The sequence below is a fragment of the Nothoprocta perdicaria genome, unplaced genomic scaffold (genome assembly GCF_003342845.1).
Source record: "Nothoprocta perdicaria isolate Ctin4 unplaced genomic scaffold, notPer1 scaffold_23, whole genome shotgun sequence".
NCBI lineage: Eukaryota > Metazoa > Chordata > Aves > Tinamiformes > Tinamidae > Nothoprocta > Nothoprocta perdicaria.
This window is the reverse complement of record NW_020455455.1, coordinates 4,053,509-4,065,133: the sequence shown is the minus strand read 5'-3', so window position 1 is coordinate 4,065,133 and position 11,625 is coordinate 4,053,509. Positions and strand designations below refer to the sequence as shown.

The following is an 11,625-nucleotide window of genomic DNA, read 5'->3' as shown; positions in this document are numbered from 1 at the left end:
GACGGAGACACAGGAAAAAGAGAAAAGAGGACTCCCCATCGGACGAATGACCCTTTGAAAGAGCCTCCCTCCTTCCCTTGACCACAAAAGGAGACTGATTGGATGAACTGAATGTCTAAAGTTAGTAGGATGCCCTCCTCTTTTTTTCTTTTCTTCCTATGGCTTAAAGTGCAGGTATTTTTTTTCATTTTCACTATTTTGATGTATGGAGTATGCATTTGCCCTTAAAACAGACTGTCTTTCCTGCTAAGGTAAGAAAAAAAAAGAACTGGGCATATAATCAGAGCTGTCCTAAAACAATCTGAAAAATAATTTTCTCTGTTTGCAGAAATACTTAATTATTAGTAATAGTGCCAGATCTAAATATTTATCTTGGTCAATGTAAGGATATTAAAGTAGGCAGCTTAGAAGATAGCATGAAGTTATACTAACAACTTAGTTATTTCTGTTTAAGGGTCATGGAGTCCAACAAAATGTGTAGACTGTAGGACTTCATAGACTCTTAAAGGAAAAAGGAACTAATAAGAAATCAGGGTAGTGATGGTGATCAACCAGAAATGATTTTGGGTACTTTATATATATTTATACACCCTGTGTTTTGAAGATATTTCTTCTGCTTCATTGTGACTAAACACTGAACATTGTTCATTTTAGTTAAAAGTTCCTCAAAACCAGCTTAAAAACAGTTGTTCTAGAAATCACTGAATAACTTATGAGCAAATCCAGCTATATGCTGCTAGAATTTGTTGTAGAGTTAAGTATGCAGGATAGATAAAAGTGGTAGGAGTAAAGTAAGAAAAAAGAACACAGATGAGTTAGAAGAAGCAGATTAATCTCTGTATGATGTAAAACCTTTTTTTCTTGTTGTGTAGGACCGTATCTCTAGAGTGTTATGCTAGAAACAGAAACTGTCTATAAAAGTACTGCAGGCTTAAGGGAAGTGAATTATAGACAAAGCTGAAATTTGCTGAACAACAAGTTTGAACAATATTCTACAGAAAATACTCATAAGGCGACAGCTTCCACGTATTTTACAGATGGTAAAAGTAAAATTTTGGTGAAAAATCTGTAAAATAAGGTAAGGATGTGTATTTTGTAAGTATGACAAAATGCATACAAAAGATGTCACTATCTACTACAAAAATTTCTCTGCCCCTGTTGTAGATTGTATGATAAAATCTTTTGCAATGTGATTTTCCTGAAGGGAATGGAATTAAACTCAAAATTGAAAAAAACAACAACACAAAAACCAGAGGATTAGGAGAATGAGCATTTGGGAAGTAGCTTTCTGCCTGACAGGTTAACAGGAATGARACCAGAAACAAAACTAGATTGTGAGGAGCCTTTCCTAGCTGCCCCAGGAGGTCCTTTACGCCCAGGTTCTTGCTTTGCACGGAGGCTGATGGAAACCAGTTGAACCACTCGCTGCAGTCCAGCAAAGGGACTGGTAAGGAGCAGGGACAGCTGCGAGCAGGACCAGGTCAAAACCTCTGTCGCTGTCACAGAAATTCTGACTTTACAAATCTACAGAGCTTGAAAACAGTAATTACTAGAAAAGTCATAAAACAATAATAAGGTGGCAGAATGTTAGAACTGGGCAGGAGCTGCAAGTACAGGATGCAAAGGGGCTGCTGRATGAGTGACAAGATACGCAGGGAGAAGGAAAATGAGCTCTGTACTTCAGTGTTTGACAAACGGAATTTCCTTTCTTTACTCCTTGTTTAATAAGCCTCCATAATKAGGGCTGTAAGTGAAGAGTTTCACACACATTGTGTACATTCCTGGGAAAACAGATAAACCATTATAACCCAAAGTGATTGTAGCTTTAAAATKGTCTTCATTATTTTGGGCTAAGAAACCACCTATTTACATTTTACATCATGAGAAGCATAAATTGTAAAAGATGCTTCTCCAAGTTTTAATTCTGATGCCCAACACAGAATCTGAATTCATGAGTATTCCAGAAGAGATTATTTAAAATTTTTTAGAAATAAATTTGTTGTGATTAGAGAAAATTTATTTCAAGCAGTTCTTTTTTTAAAGTGACTTACTTCCACTAACTTTGTCCACAAACCTGTTTATTTTTTCATGCTATCCTGTCCCTTAACAGGTCTGGAGACTGTTGCTCTCCCCTCCTTCCACATCTTCCTCAAGAATTCTTTCTTCCGTGGTGTCTACAGAGCACTACACTGATCCTGCAGCCTGTTGAACAGTGCTGATGAATGTTCATTTGAGAAGACATACAAAACAAAGAGTTAATATATTAAACACACATAAATRTTAAGTTGTATCCTATTCCTTTCATATGCTGAAATCCTTAGGAAAAATWCAGTGAGCACTGGTAAGACCTATGTACCACTTAACTGTTTTATCATCTTCCCTTCTTTCTCATTTGGTTCATTTTTTTTAGCTTATTTTAAGAGGAATGTTACAAGTTTTGTACCACAAGGAAGTAAGATGACTCTGGAGCTAACTGGGACCTCTAGCATTTATCAAATCCAAAGCTCTTGAAACCAGACACAGAAATAGGTGCCCACTGGTAWACTGTGCAAACAATAACATTAAAATTTCCATTGGCAAAACCTTGCAGCAACATTTCATCACGATAACCCTTGATATGACCTCCAGTTGGAGCATTCTTAAAGCTTCTTGTTCAAAAGTGTCCAAGTGCTTTTCAGAGCAGTGCTCAGGAGGCAGGTGGCACCGTGCAATGTGTGTAGTTAGTACAAGCTCACGTTACAACAACTGATTTGTCACTCAGAAAACAGTAACCGAGGGAAAACATCTTAGCAAGGCTAACAAATACCTACTGAGAGCATCAGCCTAAGAAATGCAAGTATTCGCATGTTGTCTGTACATAGTTGCACTATACAAAAATAATTCCTTGAGTTGSGTGGGGATATGCCCTTTTTGATATTCATATTCTATAATTAAATGTATAGGTAATGCTTAAATATCAGGACTGGGATTTATTTTCTCATTTCTTTGTCTCCATTTGGGTTTCACACATAACTATTCAGTTCTTTGAAACTCTGCCAACCATTCCTTAAGGAATACTTTAAGAAAGGTGGAAAACGAACCTTTCTTGAAGCAACATTTAAACACAAGAACAAAAAAAACAGGGTACTGAAGTGGAATCCCAAGATCGCTTCCAAGAGGATACAGCCCTCTAATAACAGCTGAAGGGAGTGACAGAATTTAGTGACACTGGTAAAATAGCTAAAGCCAGGTTATATGCAACAAGACAATATAAATTATCTTTGCATTTAAATTTGATCTGATATGATTCAAACACCACAAAAAAAAAAAAAAAAAACCAAACTCAATGTCTTTTCCACTGATATAGCAAAAATCTCCTTAGATAAAAGCCACTGTTTATCCATTTTGTTATACAGCAGGTCTACTTACCTACGCTTCCTTTTCTTACAAAGTCATTCGGTGATGTTTAGAGAAATGCTAAGAATTTTATTTCTAAAAAAAAATACCCTTTTTTTCCTCATGTTCCTCACAATTCATGCTCTGAGTCCAAGAGCCTGAATTACCTAAAGGGAGACAGCAGCGCTGGGAGTCACGTCCAGCCACCTGAGAGCAGAATTTCACCCTCCTGAGCTGTTGTAAAATTACGSAAGTGGAACATCAGGGAGAGGGACAGGGCAGACAAAATACCTTTAAGGGAGTCAAACTGAGTTGCCTGGATGCTGGAATAGAAGACTGGAGAAAACAAGCACATCCCATACATCTTATCCATTTCACTAAAATGATATTCAAAGATCAGGCAATGCTGATATTCCCAGAATTAAAATAATAAATAATAAAAACTTCCAGCTAAATGAAGTATTATCCGACTACAATCTTTATATAATGTGCTATTTACAGTGAAATACAAAAAGTATTTCATTCATACAATTACTACAAAGATTATATGTGATGCAGAACAGCCTTTACACTAGGCAAGGGTATGGAATCTGTAGCCAAAAATAATAATGATTTTTTCCCCACTTACCAGTGCAACAGGTGTTCAATGCAAAACAAACGGTTTCCACTCTCTTTGAGTTAAATGCATTTTCTCTAGTAAGCTCGTAACAGAGTATTTTGTCACAGTCATTTCTCTAAGCTCTTACTGGCAGCACAACAGTTGGGGTGAAGGAAAAGCAGTAGCTGGCTGCAAAGTGGGAATGCGGAGGAACTGGCGAGTGTAGAAAAAAAGTGGAGAAGCTACAAAATTTATTTTCCAACAAAATAACTCTCCACAAGCTGTGTAAACTTTTCTTACTAAAACAGATACTCTAAAACACAAAGATTTTACATTTCCAGTGAAACACTCACAGTAACATTTGCCTGTGTTTTTACTCTCCTGGAGTCTCAACAAAGAGCCAGCAGATTGATGCTTTCTCAATTACCTGGGTCAGTAAACTCCCCCATGTTCCCTAGCTGCAATTTGGATTTTAAATTAATAAGAGAGAATGAGGAAACAGACTTCCTGGGCTTTTAAATAACCTTTGCTTTCTTCAGTAGATTCTCACACTTTGCTGCTAATGTGCACCCATCCAATGCTCCCCCTGCTCACATCCACACCTCTGCTTTGTGTGCTCCCTTATTCTGACAGCAGAACAGAAATTGTGTCCACTGCAACTGCATGACCTGCACAGAGAAGAATAATTTATAGTGGTTAGTTATCTTTATCATAAATTTAAAATGCAAAACTGGTTTTGCAAGGACGTGTTAGGTATAAGAATTAGACCCTTTATCTCAAGCATTCATTCATATTTACAGTAAGTATAAGCTTTCTGCTACAGAAGAAGAAGTATTTAGATTGAACACTGTTACAGATTCCCTAAATGAGGCTAGTTCCAGTTGCCAGTAATTCAAAAGCAAATCTGCTGACTTGGCATTAGGACTCTAAAACAGTGTGATCAAACTTATATAGTAAGAAGGTGTCTGCAGAAATAACATTTATAAACTGTATATACAGTACACAGTACCAGTACATAGAAAATAGATTCTGACTTTATGATCCCCTGTGTGTAAGGCAAGACTGAATTCTCTCCTCAAATGGAGTCCACTAGAGGTACAAGCAACATATAGTGGCTCTTAAATCAATATGCAAATCAAGTGCATTCAAATTAAAAATCAGAGCAGACAAAAGTTTTTAGTGTTTTTTTTTTTTTTTTTTTTTTTTGTGCTGATTCTGGCTTGCTGAATACACGGGAAGTTATTAAACATCAAAGGTACCTTTTTTTAAAAACACTAACAACACCTTGATGGCAACAGATATTGTTCAAGTGGCAGCTACCAAAAACAGCTTGAAAGAAAGGCATAGTACAACACCAGGGGCTGCAGTTGTACTACGCTAATTCATACAGCACTAACCAAAAAAATAAGTAAATGAATATTCTATTTCATGCTATTGCTATGCAAGCAACAGCAATACAAATCAGCATACAGAAGGATACCATATGTTCTGCAATGAAAAACCCAAAGATATTTTCAAGGGGCATCGTTACAAGACTTCAAAGAAACACAAGACTGCCAGGGGCAAAAGTTACTGGCGGATGTAAACATCCCTGTTCCATTCGCCGGTGTCATTACGTTTTTTAGATACCACTTCCCCATCCTTGTCACAATATTGGTCCCTTGATTTATGCCGACTACGTTGTTTGTTGCATTCATTGTGGTCCTGCTCGCGGTCCCTCTCCTTTGAGCGATGCCTTGATTCTCTGTGTCTGTGATCACTGCTCCCATGGGACTCGTCTCTGTGATTGTGATCCCTGTGAGCATCGTAGTGGTCGCCGTGCTCCTGCGAGTAGTCCTCCTTTGGCTCTATGTAAGCCGAATCTCTGCTGTCTTGTGTTTCTGAGTCAAAAGTTTCTTGCCTGGAAAGGCCTCGGCCAGCACCACCGCGATGATTGTGGTGTTGGGATGAGGAAGAGCGATGCTGGGATTTCTTGGTGGGTTCAACTCGTGCYTCCTCTTCAATCTGTGAACCGCTGCGTTCAGGGACTGCATGGTCACTCCTCTGGTCTCCTTGAGATCCCTGCTATCACAACCAGCAGTAAGTTCACATATTTAACTCCGTATTTAAAAACTTTCTCCAATATGAAATTAAACTAGCATGATGAAACCAATAATATTTAACTACACAATGGTCCATTTCGAATCTAATCTAGAAAATACTGGAAAAAATCAACTTTTACTATAAATTATTATAATACAAACAAATTCTTCCATCCTAATCATCAGAGAGGGTTGCACTCAGGTTATTCCTCAAGTTTTCTTAATGCCTGCAAAGTTTCTGAATTCTCCCATCAGCACTAATTGCTGCCAAACTCCAGACAAAAAGGGAACAGGTGGAAGCAGCACAAACTGCACAAAAATGAACAGGGTCACATCACACCAGGAGAGGGCAGATCACTGCTAAGAGTTTAYAGAAGCCTGGTTGAAAACGAGCACTATGGGTGAGATTTTAATGGAGTGCACATGCGGGCTGAGAAGATGGATTTGGGCAGAGAACCCTAGGTACAAAATCCTGGCTTTTTACAGTAGGTCTTTTTTTTTTTTTAAAGAAATAAAATACACTTGAGTCTGGTAATAAAAACGTTTGTATTATCATACYAATAGTATCACAGCCCGCTGTTTTTCCCAGTGATAATTCATTTTCCTCATGGTAATGAAAAATTAAACTTCATAATTTAGGCACTCAAGAATACTAATCATTGCCAAGGAAAGTAGGAGGAGAGTGATATTATCACCTGAAGAAACTCCTATGAAACTGCTACTATCAAGAGACTGAAATAAAAATTACCAGGCAATATCAAACCTACCCTTCATCAGCATAATACTTTGAAATCACTGCAAAATGAACTAGTGGCATTATTTAATTCATTGTGGGGTTCTGTTGTGTTAGCCCATCCACAGCCAAAAATTTTTCACTCTTAGTTTCAAAATGTGCAAAAATAGTTTATGGTCAAATTGCATTATCCTTCTCATACTAGGTTAAGAATTTCAGCAAACAAAATCCTATCTACAGGCACAAAATTAAACAAACTTGACTTGAGGYGTTACACAAAGGTTTATTTGGGAGACCACACTGAATTTACCTAAGGTTAGTCTCAAGTTTGTCCTCCTGTGTTCAGGGTTGTCTGAAAGAAGAATCTTGCCTCCAGGGCAGCTCATGGAGGCATTTGTGTGTGTGTTTCTTTGTAACATGTGGAAACAAAGCTGAGTTTTGGAGCTGCAGGTTCATGAAATTCATCCATAGCACAACGGTGGATGGAGGAATTGGGAACTAAATGAATTTAACAGAATGGTGGAGCTAGGAAGCCCAGGCTGGTTTTAATCGAGAAGGAAACCCTACAGAAAGCAGTGAATCCCCAAATCTGCCGCAGACTGGACTATGTCCTTCAGCCGCAGATCCCAGCAGTTGGGTTTCCTAGCAACCCAACAAGTAGGATGACAGGAAATCTTAAAGGAACCGGACTGCAGTTTACCAGGAATTTATCAAAGCCAACGTATTTCAATAAAACAATGCCATCTGACAAATCAGCATTGTCTACAGTAATATTTTCCACTACTGAAATTCCCAGAAAGTTTCTGGGTTGCTCCATGTACTCCCAATTTGAAACAAATGGCATATATGAGAACAAGATACCAAAAATGACACAGTAGATCATTTCTTTTTCCCTGTTTTTATGATTAAGATGTTTCTGACTKGCTGGAAAAGGATTTTAGACATTGAAACATGAACTAAGTGTTCAAAGTGAACAGAGATGACTCTATGGAGGAGAAACATATGATCAAGTGAAAAGTAAGATAAAATAACATCTGCTTTGGATGTGTGAACACACATTTTTATTACTTTGTAACCATGGCTGTTAAGGCACGGTTAAGGCACGTAAATTGGGTGCACTCACGAAATCCTTTAATTCTCATAGAATCAAATGCCAAATATATAGCTATATATAATCATGACTAATAAAACCTGTCATTGCTGTGGTTTGAGAACAAATGCAATGTACCTGATTTGAACAGAATGTGACTTTACCAGCTCAGATGCATTTTCTCTGTGATGACTACGTATGGAGGAGTTGGACCCAASTGACTGATCAGAACCAATAACCTTATCACACTGCAATTTCAGAATAGTTTCAGGGTTTATGGACAAATTCATTAACAATAAGCTTCTCTAAATATTACAGAGACACTGAAAGGGTAATGTCTGAATCTGGATTAAGGCCTGGGTTTGWGGCTCAGCTAGATTTGGGCTCTGAATTGTACTAGATGCTACAGTGCAGAAATTTCATGGCTCCGCCATCTGAAAGGGAGGAAGTTTGAGACAAGCCAGTTTCATCGTGCAGGCTGTAACTTCTTAGAAATAGTGGTTCTTGGGAAGAAGTTTAAAGAGCATTGAAACAGAAGGCTGTGTCCACACGGCCAGTTTGACCTGCTTCCTGTTTCCCTTCAGTGGTCCCCTCATCACCTGGGCTTTACATGTCTGAACATGAGATGGCTCCTAGTCTCATTTTTGCATTTAGCCAATGATTTCCCCACAAGAGGAAATCTGGGAAGAGGTACCAGGAGAGTTTGGTCCAAGCTCCCCATCAGAGATACAGCAGGGGTATGGGCTCCAACAACTTTGGTTCAAAGAGTCTCAGAAGACTTTAGACCTTCAAATCTTGTGCCATGCAAAGAACACAGTGTCATGCTACAAACATACCACTCTGGCAAGCAGCAACACAAATTCCTCATTGCCATGTGTACTTTGGACTGGAAAAACACAAAACCAAGTTATGTCCAAAGGCAAAGGGTGCCACACTGGACGCAGAGGAGMACAAGTCAAGTGCTTTGCAGTGTGGATGAGGCCACTTCAGATCAAGTGACTGGAGGCAAAGATTTTATCTCTGGGGCAGCYCATAAAGAGGCAAAAAGCTTCAACTCCTATTAAAGGAATTCCTAGTAGAGGGATTTCTGTTAATAGAAGGCCTTATGCTATCAAGAGAATGAGCTCAGATACTGTGATTAGAAAATAAGCCCACTACTCTAAGACCTTCATATATCACAGATTTGAGATACAGCTGAAAATGTATAATYGAAAAAAGAAACAAAAGGAACACAGAAGTTCAGCATTTCATAAGGGACCACCAATGCACTGCACTTTTGAATAAACATACCTACAAGCAAACTGTGAAAGTGTAAATTCACTCGCATTTTTAGTGCTTAGAATAGTGAATTTTTAAGGAGATATYACAACATTCAGAAAGGTGTCATTAAAACTTTGTTTCTGCAGAGAATGTGGTTAATAATCAGAACACACTAATGTAAGTAAGTGAATTATAAATCCACACTCAAAAATTTTTTTTTTTTTAAAAAAAGCATATCTACAAAGCCAAGAAAGTTTAGCTAGCAAATCTGCACACAACAATACTGAATTTCATACTCAGAAATTCTTCCAGTTCACAATTTTTCAGGGTGTTTCAGCTCTGGGAACAGAAAAAAACGCAGAAATGAGCTACTCCTTACGGTSTCTTTTCCTGACGCTGTGTTTGGAAGTGAGAGAAAGAGACACCCTATACCATGGCCAAAGTGATTTTCTTTTTAAGGAAAGGACYTGTCAAGTTTGTGGTTTGGTAATGGAAAATAAATTGACTATCATAAACCACTGTTTTGCAAAACCATACAAAACACATTTATGCTAAAAGCCTTAACACATTTGCACAAARAGTCAAAAGAGAGAACAAGGATGCAGTATGTGCAATATGCCCAAAGTCAACAGGCCAGTCTATGCAGAGTGAGGAATAAGATCTATTCTTCCAGTTCTCTAACCAAGACCTAYCTAAAAGGCTAGCTTGAAGGAAACAGACACTTTTCACAGCAATGGCCAACGAATAAGGGAAGAAAGAAAACACAAGGAGGAACACTTTGACCTTGAGACATCAGTAACCGTGTCAGTCATGTGCAAACTCTTGAACTCTGTAGCTCAYGGGAAGAAAAGAAGAGATCCCCTCCAACCTCTGTGGGTCTGCTCTGTACATAACCCAATTCGTCATGCAGGCCCTCTAGGGCTGGGATTTGCCTGTCACTGATAATGTGTCTATCAGTCAGAAAGATACTAGGAGCAGTAACRTGCATAGTATTAGCCCAGTTTTAAGCCTCCGATTGGATTATATATGGTGAGCTATAAAAATGCTTGTGGCTGGCACATGTATTACTGGCACAGAGGTCCTGGGCACAAGGGAATCTGTATTCCACTTCACATCACCATATGCTTTTGGTCAAGCTTGCTTAGCTTTTGKGATCAAAGCAGGCCTACTAGTCAATACGCAAACACAAACTACATGCAAACACACTGTGAATATTGCAATAATGTGTCCATCTTCTGCAATTTATACTAAAATGGGCAAATGTCTATTTAAAAAACTCTCCTCCTGCTCTAACAACAGCAGAAAGAYATATTCAGCAGGTTCTAGTATCAGACTACCACTTTACTTTAGAAGGAGAAGCTGATGAAATATAAAGGAAGAGATGGCACAAAAACAGTACCTGTAAATTCATGTTTGAACCTGGGCTAATAGGAAGAGTGGCTGTTGCCAGTGTACGAGTGAGAAGCTGGTTAGGAGGGTTGCTGCTAGGTGGATGTGTGGCCTTCCAGTAGGCTTCCAGGTAGTCAGCAAGGTGCTCACAAGCATCTTCAAGCTGGTTCTCATCAAGAATTACATCRAACATTTCCTGATAAAGGAAAGGTTTTAGTGAGAATAACCATGGCTCAAGAGACATTAGCAACAGACACCGATGACCACACTTTCTATTCACCAAAATGAACCACGTTTATAAAACTTGTGCTTGGATATTTTTATGTCCAAGTTATTGGACGTTATTGGATATTTTTACGTCCACGTTATTACGCAGTAGTAAGAACTCGTGCTAAACTTGCCAAAGCACGTCTTCCTCACTTCCACTACATAACACATAAATAGTCAATGAAGACAGGAGGAGGCAGCCTGAACAAATCTTAAAATTCAAATATGCAAAAAGAGGTTAAATATTGAAGCTTTTTAGCTACTGGAAAAAAAAATGAAACGTGAAATAGACTGGATTTCAAGACCTAGAATAAGTAGCACAAAACTAAGACAACAAAGACAAATAACTAATAGCAAAACCAGGGTTGACCAACAGAGCATCGAGTTTCCAAACATGCTACAAATGTCAGCTAAGAGATTAGCCACACTGTCTACTTCAGGAATGTAAAGTTAGCAGGATAGTTTACATTGCTCTCACACCAGGTCTGAGTAGCAGAACTGAGAACAGTTTGAGAACTTAAGCAGGGATCCAGCATTCTTCACTGACTTTGTGGGCAGCTGAGGAGGATAGTCTCCAAACTAGATGCTTAAACTTAAGTGATGAAAATATCCCCCTCATTCAGCCTCCCCATAATTGCAAATTAGCACTTCTGGAATTGAACTGAACCTTTATTTTCTGAGCCTCTACCTTACAACTGACAGATCATTATGCATGTAAGGGTTAATCCTTGCTCCATTCTGTGTACAGGTAAGGTCTCACCACCTCTACTTAAGAGGTAGAAGTTGAGAGAATTGGTATAGCCACACATCAACAGAGCTACCGTGCTGTGGC

At 38.6% G+C, this 11,625-nt stretch overlaps 1 protein-coding gene across 4 annotated transcripts in view; it reads right to left on the bottom strand.

The window, feature by feature from the left end:
• Positions 1-3,639: 3,639 nt before the first annotated feature.
• Positions 3,640-11,625, bottom strand: part of CACNB2 (calcium voltage-gated channel auxiliary subunit beta 2) — a 77,314-nt gene continuing 69,328 nt past the window's right edge. For 2 of the 4 annotated variants that reach the window (XM_026039432.1, XM_026039434.1), the window contains exons 12-13: positions 10,537-10,722; positions 3,640-6,037 (exon numbers count right to left, since the gene is read on the bottom strand). In XM_026039432.1, coding sequence (XP_025895217.1) covers positions 5,543-6,037; positions 10,537-10,722 — 681 coding nt within the window. In that variant the 3' untranslated portion in view covers positions 3,640-5,542. The remainder of the gene's footprint in view (positions 6,038-10,536; positions 10,723-11,625) is intronic. The other 2 variants (XM_026039433.1, XM_026039435.1) reach the window with 1 other exon arrangement.